Source organism: Enoplosus armatus, chromosome 3, assembly GCF_043641665.1.
Source record: "Enoplosus armatus isolate fEnoArm2 chromosome 3, fEnoArm2.hap1, whole genome shotgun sequence".
NCBI lineage: Eukaryota > Metazoa > Chordata > Actinopteri > Centrarchiformes > Enoplosidae > Enoplosus > Enoplosus armatus.
This window is the reverse complement of record NC_092182.1, coordinates 10,737,070-10,764,287: the sequence shown is the minus strand read 5'-3', so window position 1 is coordinate 10,764,287 and position 27,218 is coordinate 10,737,070. Positions and strand designations below refer to the sequence as shown.

Genomic DNA, 27,218 nt, shown 5'->3' with positions numbered 1-27,218 from the left:
CATTTAAGCGAGAAGTTTGCCAGAAGTTTGGCACTGTTTTTTAAGGGTGCGTTGTCTTTTTATCTTTTCCTTGAAACTTCTCAAACCTTTTTACCGGTTCAGACGCACAAACCTTGAGCCCTTGTACTTATTTAAGGCTGAAGAAAATGTTATGAACCGAACATGAACTCGGTAAACTTCACTTCATGAAGCGCTTTCACAAAAACTTAGCCATAGGTTGTCAAAACGTTTGGGGGGCAGCGAGTGCGGAGCAAAACCACGGGAGCGCGCAAACAGCTGTCCAGCTGAGCTGCTCTGGCAGGGTAGGCGCGCGCCAAACACACGTTGGCACGTGACACATATACACTGAGCCTGTCCCGTCTTAATAATGAGTTATTATAGAACGTGCCCGGTGCTCGGTTCTGATTGGCTGCTCGAACCCTCTTGAAAATATCAGAAAAACACGCCTGAGACCTGATAACAGGTAACAAAAATAACAGTCTGTTGTTATTTAAGTATTATAGATTCTTGCTTTTCCTTGATATCATTCAGATATATATTAATTACTTGAGCATTGTACCCCTAAATTTATTATACTTTCAAATAGTTTCAATATTGCATTGAAACTGCATTAAATATTTTTTGCAGGTATCGATGTTCTTTGTGAGTTTAAATAATTCCTTTTCACTCTTAGACTTAGACTTAATCTGAGTGATATACTCCTCTAAAATTACAATTTGTATGCACCTTATGCACATTTTCTTGTGAGTCAGCATGACATATACTATTTGCAATCATTGAAAAGCTTGAAATCTTATTTCCATTAATGAATTACTATTTGCTTGACTTTTGTTCCTCCATACTTCTTTTGTAACTGTCTTTTTATCTCATGTTTTAGTGTTGAAATGATTATCTTGATTCACTCCAATAAAGCACCTTGTGACTTTAAGAAATGCTGTTTATAAATAAATAAGTAATTAATTAAATTAAATGTAATTAAATGTAAACTCTGATTAGGCATATCTGTTGTGGTACCACTGTTTTGTGAAAGCAGCCTGCCCCTTCCTGTAGTGATTTTAGAATAGCTGAAAGGGATTCATGCTGGTTCAAGTTGTGCCTGACAACACCTCGCTCTATAAAGCCTGTTGGCTTGTTGCTCGATTTAAAGAGACAATGAGAAATCTCTCATGTGACCCATGCAATCATCTATGTAATAATATATATACATCTCCTCTCTGTGCTTCAGGCTCACTCCTTGGCCCCTCCGCCTCCTCCCATAAGAGCCAGGCCTACGCCCATGGATGAGGAGAGGAATGCCCCTGCCATCTCCCCAGAGCCGCCTGATGATGGGGACCCCAGTCTACCGACTCCACAAACCAGTTCACACGCGACCTCGACCACAGAGAGAGCAAACAGCTGCCCGAACCCAAAGCCCTGTCCTAGTGCAGGTATGAAAAACAGACAAACCTACAGGAAGAGCTCTCCTGACTCTGGTGTGTAGCTGTTTGTGTTTCTGTGTGTATGTATACGTGTTGGAGAACAGGAGACTCTACAAACAGTCATGAGATGGGTCTGAGCATGCCTTGAATAGGCTAATGTTTACAACTATTACCACCAAGTTCTATTAAACCTCCTTTTTTGTTTTTGGTGTGTGTGTGTGTGTGTGTGTGTGTGTGTGTGTGCGCTTGTATATAAATGTGGCAGCCTCAAACAAAAGTGAGACAGAAAATAGTTATTAAGAGATGAAGCCGTTTATTAAGAAAAAGAGGAACTAGTGGATTAGTGCTGAGAGAGAAGACCCCTCCATGCGCTTTCAAGCATGTGAATCTCATTATTGTCGGAGGTTGGCCAGTATGTGTGTGTGTGTGAATATCTAGTCATCCACAACATTTTCCTCTCTTTACAATCAATAGGAGCCATTCTTACCCCAAAACAAGAGTAGACTGATTTATTCACATTTGTAAAAGTGTGTATAGGTTGATGTTAGTTTTCCAAAGTGGATTACTCTTGAGTCACTGTTGTGTTTAAAACTTTAAGACGGCTAATTAGTCATCGCTAATCTGAGACTCAGAAGCTGAGCTCTAGTGACTCCCACCAAATCCCTGAAAAGTCATTGTGTGCTTTTGATGGATGCCATAGTGAGTCATTAGGTCAGAGGCCTTTCCACTGATAGAAAAAACAGTCGTATACTGAGGTGATCGGAGATCGGTCTGTGTGGGGGACGTGCCGCCTTGGATGATCTGAGGGGTCAGGACCAATTCAGCGCTGTGGAACGCTTAAAAGCTGCAATGGGACTCCTGGGAATTTGGGAATGAACCCATGACCCTTCCCCTTTGTGTGATTGGTCATGGTCAGGGTTGACTGACATGGGGGCAGGAGCGAGGGGACATGGACCAACTCAGGGCAATATTGTGCCTGAATGACTCATCCAGGATCAGCCAAAATGATTCAAGTTCCCTCAAGTTTCAGTGAGAAAACAACAGCACTGACTGTAGAGAGCAGGTCCTATGGGGTACTTGGGGTAGGTGTGGTAAACTGTTAGGGAAGTGTGCAGAGATTTAAGTGGTTTGTTGCCATGGGCAACTGCCACAAAAATCTTCAGTGGTCGATGGAGTTCTTTTATTTTTTTTGTTTAGTTTTTTAAAGGCAAGTCTCAACCCAATCTATTATGATTGCTGTGTTGAATGCTCATCGCACATCTTCATTCTCTGCTACATTGCGGTTTACCATGATGAGTGTAAGTACAGCATCAGATTTAATGATGATACCTCTGGGAAGAGTTTTAGAGTTATTAAAACAGTCGGCTTGTGCCTGAACAAGTTCTTGCGGCTGTGCTGACTTTACCTGTGCTCGCTCCTCAGGAAGCCAACACAAAGTGTAACTGTGGCTTCTCCCACCAAAGTTAGACTGCTTGTCCGGCTGATTGGTCCAGTGTGTCTGTGTAGGCTGAAGGTAGGTAGGTGAGCCAGGGTGGGAGGGAGAAGATTGGTTAGGCCGCCACTGAGGGCAACAAGGCCCTGCTTTCAGCGCTCTGCTTCAACCCCCCACCCATCCCTCCTGCTGCAGAGTGCAGGGTTTTGGGACAACACAACAGGCACATATATAGATCTAACTGAGGCTGGATGGATGCATTATTAGAAATGGATGACAGGTTCCAAGATGGCTGCCTTTATTTCAATCAAAGTTTCTCAGCCAGCATATGCCAGAAAAGTTTTTATTTCTTTCAGGTTTACGTCCATGTTGTACAGCCCATGACAAATGTGCAGTAGTGTCTCTTTTCCTGTTCCTGACTGGCCTCATAATATGACTGAATTGCCATTTTGTTTCATTCAGAAAAATTACATATCCATTCTTAACCATACCCAATACCCGCCTACTAAGTTTTGATAGGTCAACTTTCGCCGATTGGCAGAACCAGACCTATCTAAACAAATATGAGATGTGGGGAGTGTTATTTCCCAACGGCTTCATTGAAATGATGCCATGTTTTTCTATGCTTTGAGAAGGTTTTACAGATATGAATCCTTGGTTTAAAAATACAGCTTAAAAATATACAGCTCAAGGTGTACAGTCAAACGTTTCCCAGACGTGACTTTTACAATGGCTGTTTATGAGGGAAATGCTTTCTGGGCCACAGTAGATACCACGTTTGGCCACTGGGACAAATTGGCAGCAACTCTCTGACGCCGTGCCCAGCTCTCTTAATTGATGCTTTTCCCACAATATGTTGTGTGTACAGTAGGTCAGTAGGTTTGATGCATAGCCCTGCAACAAATAATCAATCAATAGTCAAACAGGTGTTGATTCTTTTCTGTGGTTAGTTTTTGAGGCCTTAGTTTAATTATGACAATGACTTGGCAGCATCAGCGTGGCAGCCAGCCAATCACACTGCACTAGATGAGTTCGTGAGAGTTTTGGCCCTCTCGTCACCCCATACTTGGGTTGCAGTCTTTTCAGCTGTAAGTGAATAAAGCTTTGCTCGGTCGTTACAAGGCCATTGAACAGTGGTGTGTGTGTGTGTGTTGACAGATGTGTGCCTCTCGCTGTGAGTGTTGCTCTCACTCAGGCATGAAGATGCAATGAGGCTGTCTGTTTATATAGGAGCCTCTTACCACCATATGCTAGATTCCCTCATTCTCTTTCACCACTGGCATCTCTCTCACACTATTTCTTCTTTTCTTTCCTCTTTTCTTTTGTCTCTGTTCATCTTTATTTCTGCCACTCTCTGTATTAGGGCTGAACAAGAATTTGAGTTGGCTAATCAAAACTAAGATTTTGTTTGGTTAATATGATCTCTGGAAACCTGGTCTGTACTTTTTACGCTCACCTACAGATATTATTTGATATGTCCGTTTGCTGCTCAAAAAGACCAACAGATTGGTGAGTCTCTCTTCAGTATTAGCTGACCACATCACGCCTGTTTCAGTCAGGTAGCTCTCAGTTTGTTTGACAGTAATCAAGTATATATGACCGACAGCTGGCAGGAAGTTCTTAGAATCTCTCAATTAAACTTAAAAGCACATCATATTGTGTTAAACTTTTCATCTCAAGTGCTGTGAATCGGGACCCCCAGGATTTGGGCCTGTGACCTCGTCCTTTCAGTGTGTCAAGCTAACGTAGGGTCAAGCAGCTAAAGTGCAGCGTTGTTAACAGTATGATTAGGGTCATCAGTCAGATATTACAACCTTTAGTCAACTGCCTTGTCAGACGTGACATACAAGAAGTTTGTCATTTTATTGACCTATTATTATTGACCAAGCATTATTTTGTCATTCCTTTTATGTGAAATATAATAAGCTTGGTGCAAATGTATCTTGTTGAATACAATGTTGACCACAAATACAGGCCTGGAGTTTACTTTTTAGAATATAATCACAACCAAAATAGCCAAAAAATATTGGTCTGAAAAAATGCTATTAGATATTTTCATCAAATGTAATATATTTTAGCCACGTCAGCCTGTTTTCACAGGTTTAGATGTTTGTTAGCGTGTCTTTGTTCATCCTGCTGCTCTCTTATATAGAATAATTCCTCTGTCTACATCACAGTCTAAACTGCGTTTATTTTATCTCTCTCTCTCTTCGCTCCAGTGTGTCGATGCAGCTATTTGCCTACTTGTCCCTTTTTAGTCCCTGAGGTTTGTTGAGGCTTGTGTCTAATTTGGTTTCTCACCGAGATTGAAATAAACTAGGAACAATTTGAGGCATTTTTACAGCATATTTGAACTACGAAAATGAGCATGCTTTTTTTTTTTTCCCTCACCACCTCGCAAACATTTGAGAAACTGTTGCTCCTGCTGCTCTGGTGGCCTGAACTCTCTCTCTCTCTCTCTCTCTCTCCCTCTCTCTCTCTCTCTCTCTCTCCCTCTCTCTCCCTCTCTCTCTCTCTCTCTCTCTCTCTCTCTCTCACCAGCTCCTGACTTGAGTAGAGTCTCCAAATCCTCCTAACCCATGCCATGTACTGTTGACAGATAGTGTCAGCATGATGTGATAGTACAAACTAACGAGCAAATGCTTGAGCAGGGCGCCTGTTACTGTACAGTTTCTGCCACAGTGACAGATTTGATGGTTACCCGTTCAGGTGTATGGTTGTTGTCTGTTCCAGTTTCAAGTCTACAGTTGTGTTGTGTAGTCCTACATGGAGGGCATAGAGCCTGACAAATACTGACTTTATTTAGGCTGATATTGATACTTTAGAATAAGAAAAATCAGATTTACCATCAGATTTTTTTTTTTACATAAACAAGCATTTTGTGACAGGGATATGTCTGAGTGAAGATATTTTACAGCTGAACAATAAAATCTATTATAAAAAATGGCAGTGACAGTTGAGTATTTGCCAGTAAAATATTTTTTGCAGAAGTATTCGTTTTGCGTATCTGCCTGATACCAACATATCAGTAATAACCCAGTATCGGCCCATAATATATCAGCCACATTGGTAATGTGTGCATTAGAGCAGGGAATATACAGCATATTTGTCACTGTAGCTTGAGATTGCGTTTAGTCTCTCTGTTAATTCTACCGCTGAGTGTGAAATCCTACTGAATTCTGTTTATGACCGTTAGACTGTTTGTCCTGAGTCTCCATATTTTGTACAGTACAGTGTGTATTTGTGTGTCTGGTGGAGGTGTCCCTGTTTCAGGCTCCTTGTGATAACTGCAGCAGTATAGCTCTCAGTTAGCAAAGCAGCTGTATTTTCCCAGGAACCAGAGGAATCTCTGAGACAAAGTAACACAATTAAATTTCCCTTAAGCCTGTTCAACAGCAGACAGTTTTTGTCTTTAATGAGCTTACACTGCTTCATGCTCTCAGCAGCTATAATCTCTGATTTTGGACATATTCCAGTGCTGCACTCTCATAGCCCCTCTGTGCAATTTGTGTGTGTGTGTGTGTTTGTGGGTATGTGTTTCTGTGTGTGTGCTTTCAACTTTTGGCTCTTCTTTCCTTTTCTGTGTGTGTGTGCATGCATGGGTGTGTGTATTTGTTAGGAGACAGATAAAAACCTTGTTGCTGCAGTTCTGTGTGCTCTTCTTTGTATTATCCTTCATCCTGGTCAGAACCTCAGCGGTTGTGTGTGGTTTCAATCAGTTCCAGTCATTACTGCTGGCCAGAGAGCTGCTACTGCGTCGTCTCCACTAACTCCGCTCGGCTGAACATTATTCTGCTCGGTTGCTCTTCACCTCATCTCATTGTGTCTTCTTTCCAATTCTCTCAACTCTTATCTCTATCTTTATGTTTTCAGAGATGAGTCAGCAGGGTGTGGATGTGTGCACCCATCTATGCCTGAATAGAGCCCTTTCAAGTAGGCCTGCAACTGTAACGATCATTTGTATTATCGATTGATCTGCTGATTGTTTTTCCGATTAATGGATTCATTATTTAGTCTACTAAATGTCAGAAAATAAAAGATAAAGGAGTAAAAATAGTGAAATAGTAACATATCTAACATTATTTTATTTGAATGTACATGAACTTACTTATATCCAGTGGTGGTGGAAGTATTCAGATCCTTTACTAAGTACTAATACCACACTGTAAAAATACTCTGGTTCAAGTTAAAGTCTTACATTAAAATGTTACTTAATTGAAAGTATGTAAATATACTTAAAGTACTTAAAGTATGTAAATGTACTTAAAGTATTAAAAACCAAAGTACTTGATGCAGAAAAAAGTCCCCTGCAACTATTATATATTATATCATTAGATATTTGATACATCATGCATTATGTAAACATACTAAATAACATTCCACCACTGCTTATATCACTGTATAACAATACTATATTACTAATAGATTGCTATTATTGTGTTTTTATATGTTTATATCATAATGTTCTCTCCCATTCTATAATATATACTTCATAGTGTTGTTTTATTAGTGTAGTGTGTCTATATTACACATACTGCACATATGTTAAACATAATACTTGATTATATCATTATGTATATTGTGCTTATTATTCATACCTAAACCTATATATTTATACTATATATATGGTTCATACATCATGGCTGCCGGAGATGCACTACCAGACTTGTTTTGAAAAAATATTTGCACAATTCACTTATAGAGTCATATATATACACCTCTCTTATTTCTTTAATCTCTTATTTTTTAATTATTTCATTCAAATAGTTCTTTATCTGTTTCTTACCTCTTATCCTGTCTCTGTGCTGCTTCCTCTCGGGTATCAATAACGTCTATATGATAAAAGTTTAACTTTATTAACTCATCTGGTGCCTTTAGGGAGCCTGTTTGCTCTCGTCTGTGTGGGGTGCATATACTGTGTGTCTTTGCCAAAGGGATGAATGCACCTAAGAGACCTCCATTCTTATACACATTAGATGTCTGTCCCTCTAAAGGAGTGTTGGTGAGTGAAGACGTAGAAACAGAGTTGAGGTAAACTCAGCTCAGCTCTCTGTTCTCTGTGAACCAACACTCAGAGATCATATCCAGAGGAACAGCAGGTCGTGCTCCCCTTCAGGTGATCCAGGATATGTCACATCATTTGCCAGCTCACATAACTTGGATGTGTGTGTGTGTGTTCATGTGTGTTCGTGTTGTGTTTACGCTAACCATTACCCTATGTGATCCATATGTTTTTTGTTTTAATGGTTAACTTGTTTGTTTACTAGGAAACTAAAATTCCTCTGGATTGCTCCTTCAGGGCCACTGACACGTGTACAGTACATACACCAAATTACAAACACACATGAACACGCACATACATGGACACACGCACACATTCACAGTCGAGCAAGCGCAAACAAACACGCATACTCACCCACACGTGTAAACACGCAGCCAGATCTCCTCAGCGGCTCTTGATTGCTCTGGTCTGATTTGAATTAGAGGCTCATCTTTCTCAGATCTCAGAAATGGCTCTGAGGTTGCGCGGTTTGGCGGTTTGATGCTGATGCCAACACACAATTGGTTGAAGGCCTGCTTGGATGGCACTAGGGTTTTGGTGGGGATGTGTTTAGCTCCAACAATCGTGGTTTTGAACGTTTACAGAGGGAAAGCTTTGACTGAGTCACAAGACCTACACACTTTTAACCCATAGCACTCCGCTAGCAGCAGGAGTCTAAATGAGAATACATAACAGACTACTGTACTGAAGTACGGAGGGCTTCAGATGACCAGATGATTGAACACACACTCAGCAGGAATGTGCAGGTGTTATACAGATCTTGTATGTATTTATTGCATATCTTTAACATTCATTTTTCCAACAAGGCAGCGACACTCTAGTATTCATACCACTACTACTTTTGTCACACTTCCAAGGGGTTTGTTGTCTTGCTAGTTCAGCTAAATCTGTATTTCTCAGATGTTGCAATAATTACTTCCCGAAATGACTGTTGTGGAGTCATGGACCTTACACTGAGGAAGACTGTCCTTTCCTTTCCCGAAGTTTGCTTACGCTGGGCTTTCGTGTGGCTTTGAAAATGACATAATTGCCCCCCAAAAGCAGCTTCCAGAGAATGAGAACAAAACAACATGAGAAACAGGATGAGTATAACCGATAAATGCCACCTGGAGCGCTTTTTCTTTCAATGATATTACTGATCTCGATATTTTCGAAAATCTGCCAACTGTCTACAGTCATTAAAGTCAGTTGTTGCCCTCCAGGACATGGTGAAATATTAATTTTTTATTATCCATCCTCAATATTTTGATAAAATGGATACCAGCTGCATAGAACAATGGACCATTATAGCTAACTGATTGATTTTGATGGGCTAATTGATAACTGATTAACTGACTGTAGAAATATTAAACATGAGGTTTAAACAGATTTAATTAGAAATACATGACTAGATGGCTGGGGCTATGGACAGATGTATGGATGGAGTTACATATATTGTCTTCTTTGAAACCTTTTTAATGCTGAGTGTTATCCAAAGTATATACAAGAAAGTGAAATAAGGTTGGATGGGTGAATGGATGCAATGATAGATAGACATATACGCTGCTTGCCAGTGACATACATAGCCTATAATACACACACACATCTCTAAACTAGACGTTTGGCAGTGTCGAGGGCAACAGTTCTCACTAGTGGTTTTCATATCTGAAGCCGGCTGATTGAGACTAATGGATACAACATGGGCCTTAGAAATGGCTTCCACATGCAGGAGACAAACATACATGTGAGTGTGTGTGTGTGTGTGTGTGTGTGTGTGTGTGGAAAGAGCTGGTACTAGATATAGGAAGGTAACATTGGATATGTGTATGTAAGTGTGTTATATGTGTGTACAGGTACGTGTGTGGTGTTTGTGTACCACTGTGTAATAGAACGGAAGGGCAGGAAGCACTTCCCATCCCTTCAGGTCCTGTTTACGTCTCCTCCGACTTCACTCGCACATAAATCTCGCTACACACAAAAATGCCCACAAATACACACACATACACATATACACACACACAAACCCATGAAAGTGAAGGCAAACACAAATCCTCCAATGCTTAAAACACTGCTCCTCTTCATCAAGGTTAGACCACCTTACATAACCGAGCGATTCAGGTCAGTAGCTTTGATATACTTTGTTTACTAAGAAAATAAAGATAATGTTCCTTCAGACAGGAAATCTGCAGGTTGGTAATATTGTAGAGTCATCCTGTTTAGCTACTCAAAATAATGGTTCTGGGTTCACTGTTTCAACATCACAAACATTGTTAGGAAAAACAAAAGAAATTCCAGTGTGTACCCCTCAATAAGTTAGTTATTTAATTAGTAACTCTACAGGCTTTAATTGAATTAGTTTGTCAGCCTTTAGTGGTTTTATTTTTGGAGGGGGGAGGCGGCTGCAAACGAATATGATGTTAATTAAAATGTGGTACCAAACAACAGCAGAGAAAGGGCCTAACAATAGGTTTATTATTTTTGACAAATATATTGCAACAATTATCACAGACTTTCATCTGTTAGTATGTTGTGATATTTTCTTCTGTATTAAAAAAACACTGTAGCAAGTGAAACTCGTGGACTCAAATATTTGTGACTTTTGTGTGTGTGTATATGTCTGTTTAACATGAACAAAATGGAATAATTTATGGCTGCACCTTACAAGTCTTTGCATTATCGATTAATTTGCCAATAGTTTCCTTGATTCATCAATTAGTCGCTCGGTCTATAAAAATTCAGAAAACTGAAAAATGCCCCTCTCATTTTTCCAGAATCCAAGATGACGTCTTCAAATGTTTGTCTCAAAAAGATTCATTTTATGATGATATAAAACAGAGAAAAGCACCAAATCCTCACAAAGGAGAAGCTGGAATCAGCATTTTTGGTGTTTTTTGCTTAAAGAATTGCTTTAATGATTAATCAATTATCAAAATAGTTGCATTGTTCTGTCAATTGACCAACTAATTAATTGATTAATCGTTGCAGCTGGAATTAAGAAAAAATGGTTTCACAGATTCATGACGTCTCAGTATGAGAATCTTTTTGTCATTTGATTATAGAAAGAAACAATAACTTATGATATGGAAAATTAGCGCAGCCTTAAAAGTATACGACTAATGTGATGTCTTTTCAGTCTCTTCAATAGTTAACCTCAGTTTACTTTAAAGTGTAGTAGTGAGTAAAATGCATGTAATGACATTTCAGCTTTATTTAAAAAGTAAAGTAAAAGTAAAAGTATAGAGAACAGCTGATGATCAGTTTACCTTGGTGGTGCTAATGACTTCATGTTCCTGCCTGGACCTCCATGAGTACCATGTTTGCTTCTTCCCATGCTTTAATGAATAAAGTGTTTCTCCAACTACTGTAAAGATAATAGTCCAAATTAGTGATACAGTAGCTTTATTTGGACAAACACAATATCAGAACCAGATAACTGGATTCTACCAACTACTCAGCACATCCCTAGAAATCACTTTTGATTTTACTTTAAGTAAAGGTTTAAATAAACTGCCTTTATTGTTGTGTATTGTTTCTTTCACTTCGCTCAAAGTGCTCTGTTTACCTTTTCATTCAGCTCTCTACAGCTGAGACACCTTTGCACAGACATTATATATGTTTTACCGTGAAAGTGGGAATTAATCCATAGAGTTATGCCAAATATGTGAAGGAATTTATTTGTAAGCGTGGAGAGGGAATGTGAACTGGAGACGAAGAGTCAGAGGCAGAGGACAGGAAAGAGTGGACAGATAGAGAAGTGAGAGAGTGGATAGAGTAAATAAACATAGCCGGGAAGTGTTGAGTCCACGCACAGGACGTGGTTTGGTTTGTGTGCATGTGTGTGTGTGTATGTGTGTATTTATCAAACCCAGCTGGCTCCCATTTGCCCTGGAATGAGTCTGCACCTCTCAGAGGCCCAGGCCTGCCCTGCTTTGAAGGCCTCTGTGTAGTGTGTATGTATGTATGTATGTATGTATATATGAGTGCGTGTGCATAATAACTGCTTCATTAGAGCACCGCATGGCACCGGTGAACATATAAAACACCCAGACATGTATTTACTGTATGTATATAGCGTGTACGTCCTCTTATGTGTTCATTTTAAACACACACACACACACACACACACACACACACACACGCACACACACACAAATACATCCACTCTCAAACACAAACAGCCATTCCAACACACACATAGACCCACACAGATTTCAGGTTTCACAAGCATGCACATAGACCCCTAAACAGTCCCAAGGGGTTGGATTTAACTGCTTCCAGATGCAGGCTCAGGACAGAGCACACACCAACACATACAGACAGAATCTTCTGCTTTGTTGAAGTCAGCAGAACTACTCTGTTTAAATTAATTAAGTGCTAGTGGATGGGAAATGACATGGGAGTAGACAAGTTTACTGCAAGTAGGAAAAACAGCTTGTTGCTGATACCTGATAATATCCACATGGAAAGCAGCTACTCATTCAGGAAAGAAAAGTGGGAGCCTGAAGCTTCAAAACAAACTTAACATAAACATAAAACTGTGGTCTCACAGAAAACTGTTTTTTTTATTTTGTGTGTTTGTTTTTTAGACGTGGCCCACATCTATACTGAGCCCCTCATATTGAGGTCAAATGGCACCCAAGAAAGGTTGCTAGGCGATGATGGAGACAAGTGGAGCAGCAGCCTCTCACACACGGAGCTCACGACACCCAGCAAGAGTATCACATGTGAGTAAATAGCACCCTCACACACACACACACATTCACACGTAGACATAGAGACACACACACACACACACACACACACACACACACTCAGAGAGACTGGGTGAGAGATTTATTTCCATTACTGATCACTGGTCTGATGAGTCACATTGTCCTGACCTTTAACAAATACATTTGCACACCCTGGAGAAATAGGTCAGGTAATCATACACACAGACAGAAATATCTACATCGTCAGCCAAGTAGGTTAAGTTTCTGATTTCTGAACGCAAGCAAGGCTGTGCCCAAATCTCCACACTTGAAATGAAACACCTTTCCTCCTCTTTTACACTTTCTTCTGCATTTTATTGTGTCTGTCTGTCAGTCTGTTGTTGAGACTGGGATTGTTAGGGTATCACCATGACAACGCTAGGTGAGTGTGACTGGCACTGTGGAACTTTAATTATTTATGGTTCATTGGACTTCTTGGTATTGGTCTAATCAAAATAAATACCCCCCAAAAGTCTCAGATTCATCAATAGAGAGTCCTGTCACATCCAGGCTATCTGCTTCCACTAGCTCCTGTAACTCAATGCACTCTCTCACTGCGTATTTATTTCATCAAGTCAAATGTGTTTCTGGAGTTTACTATCCACATTATAAGATACAGTAGATGAGTATCTACTAGTATCTACTTTGTGTTTTTAACGAAGTTGACAATGATTCATTTGTTAGCACAGCCCTCCCTTATCCATGACATCCACCCACATTCATGTCACTAATCTTTCCAACGTTTTGGCTGCAATCACATGCTGTTTAGATGATATGTCTATCTGGGCGTCCTGGTGGCCTAGGGGTTCAAGATGGCGACCAAGTTATTACAACATCCTTGGTTCGAGTGCAGTCCAGTTGTTACACGTCATCCATCCCTCTCACTCCTCATTTCCTATCAGCTCTCTACTGTCCATAAGGTTATATTAAAAAAAAACACATAAAGGCCTGAAAAATGTGTCCCTCCCTGTCCATTTACAGAGCTCACCACTCAGCTGGCTTCAGTCGGTCAATCTTGTCATGTCTTGGGCTTGTGGGAAATGTGTTTGTTAAAAGTTGCCATCCCTGTCTAGACATATGGACTAAACCACACAACCTACCGTTGAGCATAGTTTTGCTCCAGGGCTGGATTTCTGGTAATTTGCGTTGTTACAAATGTCAAAGTGATTTTCAATGAGGCTTTCCTACTTCTGTAACAGAACCCAGAAGCTCTCATTTTACTTAGACTCTCTATTCTGCGATCTGTGAAAACAGTTTTTTATCGACCAATCCAACAACATGTCTCTTTGCTGAAACATAAAATAGCTACTGTAGTTTGGCAGTTGCAGTGGAGTAAGATAATTGCAGGAGAAGAGATGATTGTGTCTCATATTGTGTGTGTGCTTTATTTACACTCCGCTCTCCAAGTCTGAACTACTTTCCAAAATCTCCAGCTGTCCAATCATTACACTCCCCACTGGGTGTATCAGCACCTCTCCACCTCAGTTTACTGGTGAGGAGTGTCACAACACCTGGAAGTTCTCCTTCCAGAGTCATATCACCAACCCGCCACCACCCATTTCCCTCCCTCATATTACAAGTCCAACGGTTATGTGTCAGCCAGAGAGAGACTCTCTTTCACTCTCCTTGATGTGCAGTCGCTCCAACCCTCTGTATCAAAGCCAAAGGTTACGCAAGTATGCTATGTCATTACCCCACCACATATATTTTTCTTGCTTTCACTCCAGTTTGAAATAAGTAGAATCTCAATCTAATTCTCAAACTAGTTCTACTATGTCATTTATTCACTTAAAAGACTGAGCTTCACAATAATAACACCCGCAAAACTCTAAGCTACATTGTCTCAATGCTCGGCCACTAACCTAAAAGCACTGTAAAACCTTTAAATGCCCTAGAGTGGTCTAAATCTGTCCTTCCTGTCATTCAAAGAAAAGGAGGGATGGCGTAAGTGAACGAGGGATGGATGAAAGGAGGAATTGAGGAGTGAGAAGACGGTTGAGTAAGCTGACATCTGAGCATGTGTTAGAAAGCTATGAGCATTTTTCCTGGAATCCAGCGCCAGACATGGGTGACATGCACAAGCACACAAAACCTGCCCCGTCGTAATAGCTAGTTTGCGGTAACTGAATAACCAGCAGTTCAGTCAGGAAATGGATAAGTAGGTGAATGCCGTGTGTTTTTAGTTGAGTAGGTGTGTGAATGTCTGCTGTCTCTGTCTATGTTTGGGCCTCTACCTGTCCTGTCTGTGTCTATTTCAGGCCTGGGCTGGAAGACCGAGAGCTCTCTCTCTCTCTCTCTCTCTGTCTCTCTCTCTCTCTCTCTCTCTCTCTGCTTTTATTTTACATCCCAATAAAACCTATCAAACCCACCAGCTCCATATGTTGTGCAGGGAGGGTTATGCAACTTACAGTAGGCTTGGACAAAATGTACCGCCATGCACACCAGTGCTCACTGGCTTTCCATTTGGCTTCACATGTCTCCTCCCTTCATCTATAGCTTCCTCCCTCTTCGACTTACACAATCACACGTGTTCAATTCAATCAAGTTTATTTGTCAGATGTAGTCATATAAGGCACAATCACTATGAGATGTAAATGTCATGGGACGTAAACCACAAATAACAGTGATAAGTTCTAAACTTTACCCCTTTCTTAGGTGAACACGGACAGCTTATGGAGGCTTGTCTGAGTAATGATATGTTTGCCTCTGCCTTTTTGCCTGTGTGAGTTGGTTTGTGTATCTTTTGCGAGCCCCATGAGCTGCTATCAGCCTGAATTAATGATAAGCTTTTGTCATCTGCAATCAATCAATCATCATGCATTTCTGTGGCTTCATGAGAGTGTGAAGACGTTACAAAATAGCTGTGACTCAGGCCTGTGGTGAGGTCATGGCTGTGTGACATCTGTGTGTGTGTGTGTGTGCGTGCATGTGTTTGTGAGTGAGAAGGTGAGGAAACAGAAGCAAAAACAGATAATTCTTCTGTCTCGCAGTGATGACATCAGAGCTGTAGTATGTGGCTGGCCCTGGGCCTATGACAAGCTGTCTGAGAACAATGTGCAAAGAGAGCTGTTAACATATGTGAGTGTGTGTTATGACCTGACACACACACACACACACAGACACACTCCTTGTCAGTGATGTCATGAACACACTGCTGTATTTGACGTCAGAGTCGCAGCAGGATGCACATGTTCACAGATGTTTTACCGCTCTTTTGGACTCGCGGGGAAACAATGGCACATGTAATTAATCACTGACAGCATCGCAGCAGCATTTATGACGCTTCCAGTGTGTTTATTTTTATCAGTTGGAAATATTTTCACTTCATTAGATGAGCATAAACCAGAGAGAAGGCAGTCCTTTTTAAGCATGTGCGAATGAGGGCAGGGAAGTGTGTGTAAGGGAAATGCTGAGTAGAGCTGTTTGTTATTATCTTGTCATCAAAGGGGAGGAGTGTGCAGTGTGTTGGTGGGAAATCTAACAGGACTGTGACATTGCCTTTAATTAGAGACCAGTCACTGTGCTGAAGCTGTTTTCCATCTCTGTTCCTTAATAGTCTTCGTCTTTCTTGTTTCTCCCACTGTTTTTGTTGGTCACATTTAAACACATACACACATATTATACAGTTAGACAATGGTGACACAGAGCTAAGTGTTGGAAAGGTCCAGCTGTGTGGGTAGTGATGTCACAGGGGTTATGTCAGGGGTCATGGGTGACTGATGTGGTTGGTCGGCGTCTCAGGTCAGGGATTAGTGTTGCTGTGTGTCATGTTGTCCACTGTCTTTTCCTCTTTTCTTCAAAATATAGGCCGAGCCCTCCTCTTCAAATATTTGCACACTGTTTCCATTCATTTGTCAGGTGAAATTCATACTAATTAAGTCAAATGTTGCAACAATAAAAAAGGGAATTTGAGTGCTTTTCCAACAGTTGAAGGTTGAAGGGAATGAGTGGAGTTACTGAATGTCACAAAACCGCAAGAGTTTTTCCAGAACTTTCGGGTATTGGGCAAGTTGGTGTTGTTCGATTGCTTCAGCTAATGTCATATTTCATGTTTTACACAAAAACAAAGAAATGTACTGGACAATCTACAAAACAAAATACAAAAGCCTGTGCACAGCTGTGTTTTTCCTGGTACAGAAAAGGCTCTTCTGCAAACATGTGCAGACACGAATATTTCAATCATTTGCTTTAAAATAAATCACGTCTATTTTCATTTTAAGTAATAGACTGAAATTTGCTGCATAGTAATTACAGACCTGGGCCTATCAAGTGTACTGTAGAAACGAAAACTTTCCGACTGTGTTTACAGCAAACAGGTCTGGCTTGCCTACCAGTATCGACAACTGCTATGTCCTTTAAGAATAAGAACACCATTTGGTTAATACGCCTGTTATGTAAAGGTTAACTCAGGTTATTTTCAGTTTCGAGTGATTGCTGCAATCATGAGGATTGATTGGGTTCAAAATTTCCTCAAATACTCGACTGAGATTTTGTCACTCCACTTAGCTAGAAGTGCAGCTCTTTAGTACACCCTCAGGGGCCAAAACAAGCTCCAACAACTGAACCTAAAAAGCAACTGAAACATGTCGTTTTAACATGATAGCACAAATATTACACATCTGTCTCTAAATCTGTCTGTTGCATAAGTTGCAGTTATTGTGATAGTATACACATCATATGGTATGTTCTGTAAGTATACTGCCCACTGGGAAAACCTCGTCACATTAGCCTTCTATTGGTAGTTACAGATAAGGTGTGGGCTTTGATATCTTTGATCTGGCGTCACAAATAACACACTGAGTAAATGACATTTATTTGTGTATAGTTAGTAAGTAGGCAGATTTGTGGGTGCACCCATCATAATAACTTCATTTGTATGGCACCTTTCATGTGAGGATGCAGCCCAAAGTGCTTAACAAGACAAGATCTGATGAAAATATACAAGCAATAATAGCAAGTGAAGTGAAACAAACAATGATACCAGCAAAATGTACCCACATAAAAAGCCATATTAAAGACAGGTCTTTCATTTCTTCTTAAAAATTCCAATAGAGTTTGCTGTTCGATCCAAGGGGAGGGTGCTCCACAGTTTAGGGCCATAAAAACAGAAAGCAGCCTCACCAGATTTCTTGAGGGACACTTTAGGAACTTCTAAAAGAAAGGCAGTGAAAGATGTGAGCGTTCTTGTTGGGACATAAAATGAAAGGCAGTCACTGATACATGAAGGTGCCAGATTATGTATATCATATATATCAATTCTAAAAGATACAGGTGATGCAAGCTGAGTGGTAAAGTGATCTCTTTTTTTTGTATTGGTCAAAATCCAGTAAAAAGAGAGTTGCAATAATCTAACGGCTTGTAATGAAAGCATGGATCAGCATTTCAGCATTGAGTTAAAAACTGTCTAATTTTTGCAATGTGTCTCAGATGAAAAAAATATGTTTTTGCAACCTTGAAATGGCTAATACAATTAAGACCAGAGCCAAAAACCCTCCCAGATCTGTAACATGTGTTTTAATTTGCTTGGACAGGCTAGAAATCCATCCTTCCATCTATCATGTTTCCCTGTGTTAAAACTAATTAACTTGTATTTGGGAATGCAAATTTGGCTTGATGAAAAAAAAGAATATTTTCTGCATTTTTATGACTTTAATCTCATGTCTGTAGTTCAACACTTTCAACACATTGACCTACATAGACAGACAAACTGCACCAGAGGAGACGGTAGGATAAAGCAGCTGGAGACAGACAGACTTCACCGTCATCCTGGTGACTCATTCCAGCAGAGGATAAGTAGAAAGAGAGAGATGAACAGCAGTTCTCTGGTCTGGGAGGGAGGTGTGTAAGTACAGGGTAGCTGAGAGAAGCCAGGAGGAGGGGGAAGAGGTGGAGGGTGTGTGAATAGGGGGGGGGGGTTCTGCTGCATTCAACTGATGGTGACTCACTCATGCTCGCTCAGTGGCCCAACACATCTGCACAGACATACATGTACACACATCATACCTGAGGGCGCAGGACCCCCAGTGGTCAACACCATTAGCATGCGTTAGCAGCTTACACGCACACCCTGCGGTTTCCCAGTCTCATCATGTTAATCCCACAGTCATTTGGCTCTTTATTTGCTGTTATTTTTAACTAGCTCCCACTGCTGAATCATTGTGTTTATGAGTCACGCCCATGCATCCTCCTGCTCCAAATATGCACAAGCAGCAACCCATTTCTTCGACTTTGTTCTCTCTCTTTCTCACTCCATCTTCTCCCCTTCTCACTTTCTTGATCTCAGACAAAGGGACCTTGTGTTTATTCTGTGTGTGTGTGCGTGATTGTGTGTCCGCACGTGTTCCTGCATGCATATATTTGTGTGTGTGCGAGTGGGCCTAACCTCAAGCTCTGTTTGGAGACGGTCCTGAATCCCCGTCTCTCTCTGTCTGTCTGCCTGCCTGCCAGATCCGCCTATGTACTGTGTTCATACACTCACACACACACACACCACAAACTCACAAGAAGTATGAATTTCTCAACAGCTCACAAACCCCCGGACAATACAGACCTAGAGAGAATACTGAAAAATGTGCGCAGCTTCCCTCCCCTCTCTCTAATCCCCTTCTTCTCTTACCGACCTACATCCTGGCCAGCTCACAGTGTTAAAATACAGTATTGTGCAAAAGGCTAAAAGGGAGCAATAAGAAAGAGAGACAGAAAGCGAGGACACAGAAAGGGAGGAGATGAAGGGAGGAAAAGAGGAAGAAAGAGAGACATAACACAGGAAAGCAGCAGGTATTGACTTTTGACATACTTTAGAGGAGAAAGTATGGCTCCTTCTCACCAGCCGTGCACATGCATGCACGTCTACACACTTATGCACACACACACACACACACACACACAGACACACACACACACACACAGTGGGCCTGCAGCCTGCCAAACATCTGGAGCAAAGTTAGAAAACGCTGAATGAAAGAATCTTTAATAACACTGGATTGGTTGTGTGACCACGACCATCAGCCAATCAAAACAGACTTGGATGGGTTATCTGTCTCCGATCTGTTATCGAACGGACGCTTTTACTGCCAGCCGTGTTTCATAGCGAGAGTTCAGGACCACACTCTGTTTGCATGTGTGTGTGTGTGTGTGTGTTTATCTGGGAGGTACAGAGTTTCTGCTTTGATTCTCTGTGCATCTGTTGTACTTTACCCTGCCCTGTTAAGTCTCACCACACCTCTCGACACCGTATGCTTTCAGGTCAAGAAAATATTTAGGGCCTCAATAGGATGGTATTAAATACTACCATAATATATAAAAACCACGCTTCCATTTTATTCTTCTTTTCAGGGTCTGTGTTTGGTTTGGCAGAGGATTTCCACTTTTTTTGTCCTCCCTCTCTCTAGCTGAGGAGTTAGTACTCGTTAGCACTTGGAGGTAAAATGGGGTATTGAGCCAAGATTAACAAATGTGCATGCGCTCAAGTGTTTGTAGATGTTTTATCAAAACTTATCCTGTCTTTTCTTCCCTGCCGTCTCTTTATAGTTGTGTAAGAGTCTAGACAAGTAGGATCAGGGGTCAGTTCAGTAAATACATAGCTCTTCCCATGAGCTATTGCCTTTGGGGTAGGCTTTGTAATTGGACTAATTTCCTAGAGCCTCCCTCTCCGTGACGCTGCATCAGCACTAGTCTGCACACACACACTGAGAGGGGCTCTTGGAGCTGCACAGCTACGTTGTCCACACGTTATTCACACTATAGACACACACTATAGACACATTTCTGTCCCGTTACGCACACTCACTACTCACGCCCGCATGCACAATGAAAGCAGCGTTGGTCTTGTTCCTCCTGTCCATACTGGCTCAAAGAGGTCCCTTCTCAAAGCCATGCCAATGACTGCCAATACACTTTTTGTTTGTGTATAAATGCAGAGGGAGTTTGGTAGTAAGAAGACAATCATTTGGAAGATACCCATTTGATTTGACTGCTGACAACTCATTGAACTGAACTTACTGTGGATGTTGTCCCCTATCTCTTACACTGACATTGTTTTCAAAGGGATCTCATTGTAGCCAGCATGGACAGTTACAGCAACCAACAGTGCTTTTAGTGTACATAAGGAAACAATGTGAACCTGAATCATTTAATAATAACAAGTGTGACTCATCTTGCACATGTGATCCATCTTAACCAGGAACATAACAGGAACAGTGTTCAGCTGAGTTTGATTACTCAATGAATCATCAACAATTTTGATAATCGATTGAACATTTAAGTAATTCATCAAAAATGTCAAACATTTCCTAGTTCCAGCTTCTCAAATGTGAGGATTTACTGCTTGTCTCTATTTTAGATTCTCTCTATTTTACATTTTGATGTTTCAGTCAAAATGTTAATGCTATAATACTGTCTCAGTCACTTATCATATTCCAGCTGAACAATGTAGAACAATTCAACACAATAAATACTACCTTAATGGCGGAGGTTATTTTGTCTTCTTTGTGTATTTATATGATATGAACACAATAACAGGAACACCTAACAACAACGCCGCTGATCTGAATTGAATTGATTTGAATTTGTATTAATTTAAAACATGTTTATTGTCCGCAGCCTATTGTAAATTAATGTACTTTTGTCCCTCCCCAGCTCAGCCTGCAGCCAGATCTACGCCTGTCCAGCACACCCAGCCATGTCGGACGCAGCCCAGCAGCCAACTGCGCAACGGAGCCAAGCACCACGCACACACACACTCCTCTCATACGCACTGTCCGCATCACATGCACACGCCTCAGTCCAACGGGGTCAGGAACGGAGGCCCTCATGAGCATCCTAAGTTGGGCTCCCTCCCGAGAGGCGGCTCGTCCACCTCCTCGTCCTCTTCGGCAGGACCCAAGCACACCAAGAAATTGCAGTCCAACCCCTCCATCACCTCCCAGAGCAGCAAGAGGAGCAAGAGCAGCTCCAAGAGCAACAGCTCCCAGATTCCCACAGAGGCACAGGACGGTGAGATACAGGAACTGACGAGAGGACTTGGGGAGGGAGGGATAGCTAGCAAAGGTCAACATCATGGTTTTTTCCACGTGTCTGGTCAGAGTAGAGGATCAGAATCAGAATTCAGAATTCGTCATGGAAATCACTTCCCTTATGTCATTTGTAAGTTTTTGCCACAAATGAGCATTTATGGTTTATAATACACAGCAAATGTCATTTAAAAAAGGCAATTACTTCAGTTGTGGAGTGTATTTTGCACCCACTCAAAATTAGTAAATTGCATTTATAAATCTTTACCAACTGCAAATGCCAACAGAAAATGGATTAATCAAAACAGAAGGAGACATTCATCAGGCTTGAAAATATCTCAATATATTAACCTTGTCATTCCTTTGATCACTCCAGATGAGCAGTCCTCTGCTTTGAAATGCAGGTTTGTTCCACCACCTCTTGTTATGGCTTGAGTGGTTGTGTTGACTTTCACATTTCTAAAAGTAAGCAGTCTAGATCCGCCACACTTGAAAAGTAATGACAAACTGCAAATTGTATGGTATTTCTCATTTTCAAGTCAAGGTAAGTGCTATATGGTGAAAGAGGCCGCCTTTTCTTTTCACAAATACTTTCAAGTACAGAATGTCTTCTACGTGACTGATACTGATACTGAGAGCTCAACAAAGAGGAGAGGTCCTGTGGTTGAGCAGAGAGGTAAAGATAACAGGCTTATTACAGAGGATGATTTGGTAAGACCAGAAATGTGTTTTACTCCTTATTACCGAGCAAATGTCATAAGTCAGTGTGCCAATGCCACCAGGACATTGGCAGTCCTTAGTCTCTGTTTCACAAGACGTTTTTCTTAAATTAATTTAGGACAAGGTCAATGTTTCGACCTCGCGATGGCTCTTCATCAGGTACAGAGGCATCAAGTCCTCAGTCACTGGCCCTACACTGAAGAAAAATGTTTTCCTGTGAAGTAATTACTCAATCATGTCCCATGATCAAGAAAGAAAGAAAATAAGGAAAAGTGATTACTGCTTATATAAGAAAATAATTATGAATGGTGAATGTAAAGAAACTCACTCACTCTGTCTCTCCTCCTCTGCAGACTGCTGTGTTCACTGTATTCTGGCCTGCCTCTTTTGTGAGTTCCTAACTCTGTGCAACATTGTGCTGGACTGTGCCACCTGCGGCTCCTGTGCGGGGGACGACTCGTGTTTCTGCTGCTGCTGTGCATCGGAGGAGTGTGGCGACTGTGACCTTCCCTGTGACATGGACTGTGGCATCATCGATGCCTGCTGTGAGTCTGCAGACTGCCTGGAGATCTGTATGGAGTGCTGCAGCCTTTGCTTCTCCTCCTGAGGGCCCTAGCCACCGCCACAGGGGGGGCAAAGTAGACGTCTGCTTACACACTCCCACAAGCCCAGGAACAACTTCGACCAGTGTCTTATCAGAGATGAGAAGCGCTACGCCCAGTCTTTGTTGCCTGGGCTCTGTGGTTTACACTATATTGGCTGGCCTAGTTGGCTCCACAATATGTCCAATGTTTCTTACAGGGTTTGCCAAGAAAAAGATGTGACCTAATGCTGAGAGCAGTCACTGGTGACTTCTTCCTTCCTTTACTGATCCAACGATGGGACTAGCCTCCCCTGCCTTGTCTTTGCTGTTGGTCCATTGCTACACAGCTGGGTGTATGGTGCGGAGTGAGTTCCAGCTGTGGTCCATGAGAGTCTGCCAGGCTGTGCAGGCCGGGCCTCTGGACCCTCACAGAACAAGCTATTATTACAATGGAGCCCCTAGTGCCGTCTGAATGACTGGAGTTCTCCAAGCATGAAAAACGACCTCCAAAGGCAAATGAGAAAATGGCTCCATTTAACCGGATTTTAGTGTTTCTGTAGATAAGAGCAGCGGCATAATGGGAAAATGGACGCTCAGATCTCAGTAGAAATGTAGTCTGTGCTCCTGTCCTTGGCAAGGTTAAAGTCTTCCAGTTTAATTGCACACAGTGGCCTTTTGCGACACACACACCCCCAAGTGGAGGATGTTGAATCCGCCGCTGTCTTTGTCCTTGTTGAAATGTACAAAATAGAGAAAACATTAATGGTGGCTTGTGGCAATATTATAGACAAACTTCTTTTGTTAATATGCATCTCACTTAATGGACTTATTCAGAGAAGAACCATGAGAGCGTTGCGCATCATCCTGAAGATGGGTCCCATGAAATGAGTACTGTAAGTGATGGACATCGAATGAGAGCGAATGGTTGATAGCATCTGTCATGGACCCCTTCTCTACTCTAACATGTGAAGGGAGAGAGTTCTTAATCAAAAAGTCTCTCCTCGTTTAATGTTTCACATCCTGTTTACTTTTACTTTTTTATTTTTATTTTGAGGGGCTTCAGCTGTAGTCAGTGAATTCTTCCTCATCTGAATGGTCAGAACTGATAAAAGACTGGCAGAGCATTGGAAGACATCATCTCTTTTTGAATAAATTTCACTTTTCTTTGTCGTTCTTGCTATGTGAACAAATGGCCTTGGCTTAGCTTAAGGCCTGAATTTTCAAGTAGATTCCTCGCCTTCGCCAAATCTCTATTAATCCTTGTTTTGTAGATTTTAGTTAAGATATTTGCATTTCTCCTCTAATGTGAAAATCACATTTCTGTGTTATCGGGTTTCGCCGGGCTCTCTGTAAAGCAGACATTGCTCAACATCTAATTTAATTCCATGAGTGAAAATCTCACAACGTTATGCTAAATTAGATACATATGCTCATAGTATGAATGGTACTCTTTTTTGGCCTGCACTCTCACATGTTCGGATTCATACCTTCTCCAACCCAATACCTCTTGAGATGTCACCTAGATCTGTTGTGCATTTTAAAAAGACTTGATACAAATCTCTCTCCTCTCTGATCAAATACTGTTTGTGCTTTTCTTTTTCTTGGAAATGCCAAAGAGTTTTTTTCTCTTACTGGACCTTAGTTTCTAGACCTATAATTACTTGTACATTGAAGGGTTTTTGCTATGCTGATGTGGCTGTGGTTGATTAAACCCTATTTTAAGGGCTGAAATATAACACTGTTGATTAAGAATATACACTAAGGCTGTAAATCAACCTGATAACGCCAAAGTTTTTTTGGAAATCAACTAATGCAACTTGAGAAGATATTATGACTCTTCATGTGTGTGTATGATCCTGGAGAGCCCTGGAAAACAATGCAATTCTTTACAGTAGGCTACAGAGAGATGTATGAAGGGAGAACTGGATTATATAATGTTGTTATGTATAGACGTGATAGCAATGTCATTTGTTTGGATTTATAAGATATTCCAATTGCAGATTCTTACAATGGTGCTTCATCTAGGGACGTGTTCTCTGTCACCAGACAAACCTTGTCACAAAAAGAATGAGTACTTTGTGGAAAGATGTTCAAGGATAAAAAAATATAAACTTACTAAACAACAATTGTTAACAACAGAGGTCAATCATTTCAAATAATAAACAGTCCTCCTTGCTTTCATGCAAACTGCTTTGTTAAGGCAAGCAGGAATATGAATACATATTATCATATGTTTCCTACCGGCTTATTTTACTGCTAAAACAATAGGTTCGCTGTTTTTTAACCCAACCCAATTGACATGTTGTTTCCCATCATTTATGACTGTATATATAACCACAGCCTCACTCACTCCAGCTCAAGTTTCAAGATTCTTACCGCTCTGCTGCAGCTTCTCACTGGGCTCAGACACACTAGTCTGAAGGGGGAATCTTTTAGGCCGTCAAAAACCAGAATAAATCCAGCTTTCATAAATGGGAAGCTCACAGACAGGCTTATCTGTGGTCTCAGACCACGCTCTCTGTTATTTTGAATTGGTTTTATTTTGCTCATATTCCTGTTTCCTGTAGAAATAAAGTCGACAAAAACCTACCTGTGACAGAGAGCATGGCTTTGCAACTCTATTTTTTTTTTTATTGGTGGATCATATAAACATGTCCTGGTTTCCAAAAGTAGCTTCACCTGGGTTCTTCAAGAGGTAAAACTGTGAACTGTGTGGTAAGGCTGTCAATATTACAGCTAGGTTGTTCTATGCAACATAAATCATGTGAAACAACATTTTAATAAGCGCTGGGTTGAAAAACAGTGAACACATCATTTAAGTTTAATTTAACGAGGTTGGAATCATCACTTTTATGACTTAATCATTAAATACTAAAAAGTAAGTAAATGTCCACACAGAGAAGTGCTTCACTATTTGTGGAGAATGGAGGCAGTCTGGAGGGATAGAAAAAACTAATTGGTTGGTCTGGAGATGGAGAATGCCGCCTGGACGTAGAAAGTCCCCAGATGAACACCGGTCTTGCATTTAAATCATTCTCTGGATCTTAGAGATGATTTGGAGATATGGATTTCATGTTTGATGTGGTCATCATCTCGTTTCCAAATATTTCCCTTGTACTCAGTCAAGCTATTACAGTAATACTGAAAGAAAACACAAGTTTATTTTCAATGTTTTCTGTACTCAGTATTATCAATATTTGTGTTGGAATTACCATGACCACAGAAAATTCTACCCGTTGACTTTCATGGATTTAGTATCTTATTATGAAATGGAATTTGGACGTTGATTTAAATGGCTGACCACCTCGGCTAGTACTCTGAAAGTTAGCCTAGCCCAGCTGAATTGTTAGTAGACTGTAGTCCACTATAATGTCATTTTGTTTACACTACCCCCATTTAATGTCAATTTGAATTGCTGTCCTGGAAGTCACATTAAAATCTCCTTGTTTAATACTGAATAAACAATGTGAACTCCAGGCTACATGTATCATCCTTTCTTCATTTTCACATAGGCTCCAAGCTTATTACATTATGGTTACATAAATATCCTGTTGTACTGTAGTCTAGTCTATTAAAAAATGTCCATGCAACAACCCTATGAAATGAATCTATTAACAACACCTGAACAGTGTTGAATTACCAAACTTCAAGGTGCAGCTTAAACTATACTCAAACGTTTGACCTTCTCTCCTGCGCTGCACACTTACACAACTATTTGGTGTAAGGCTGAATGTATCCACTACAAACAAGGAAAGCATACACTATATCTGATAATCATCATCACTTTCTTCTCAAATTCATGTATGTTTCTGGGTGCACTGGGGAGATCACTTTTAGCAAATGGATTACAAATTGGTGTTATGCTGATCTGAGTTAGTTGTAACGCATTTAACGCCACATGTTATAATTTAGTCAGCAAGTGAGCAGTCAAGTTTAAATAGATAAAAGAAATGGATAGAACAGTTTAAATAGTTCATTAAAAGGCAATTGTTAAATGTAGGCTATTGGATATTGAAATAGTTAGCTAAAAGTAACAGCTATAGTAAAAGTAATGAATACATTGTTGAAATAATTACCTAAAAGTAATGGATAAGCAGTTGTTTAGTTAGCTAAAACCAGTGGATACACAATTTTTTAAATAGCTAGCTAAAAGTACCATTAAACAGTTAACATGAAACAGTTGAAAATATTAGTTAAAAGTAATGGATAAACAGCTGGAACGCCAAAATGTTCACTGACTTCACCAAAAAACCCTGAACATA

At 40.7% G+C, this 27,218-nt stretch overlaps 1 protein-coding gene across 1 annotated transcript; it reads left to right on the top strand.

Moving 5' to 3' along the window:
- The first annotated feature begins 1,276 nt into the window (after positions 1-1,276).
- mdfi (MyoD family inhibitor) lies at positions 1,277-22,980 on the top strand. The gene is made up of 4 exons (XM_070902988.1): positions 1,277-1,427; positions 12,478-12,615; positions 21,280-21,636; positions 22,727-22,980. The coding sequence occupies exons 1-4, from the start codon at positions 1,277-1,279 to the stop codon at positions 22,978-22,980; spliced, it is 900 nt and encodes a 299-aa protein (XP_070759089.1).
- Positions 22,981-27,218: the final 4,238 nt, after the last annotated feature.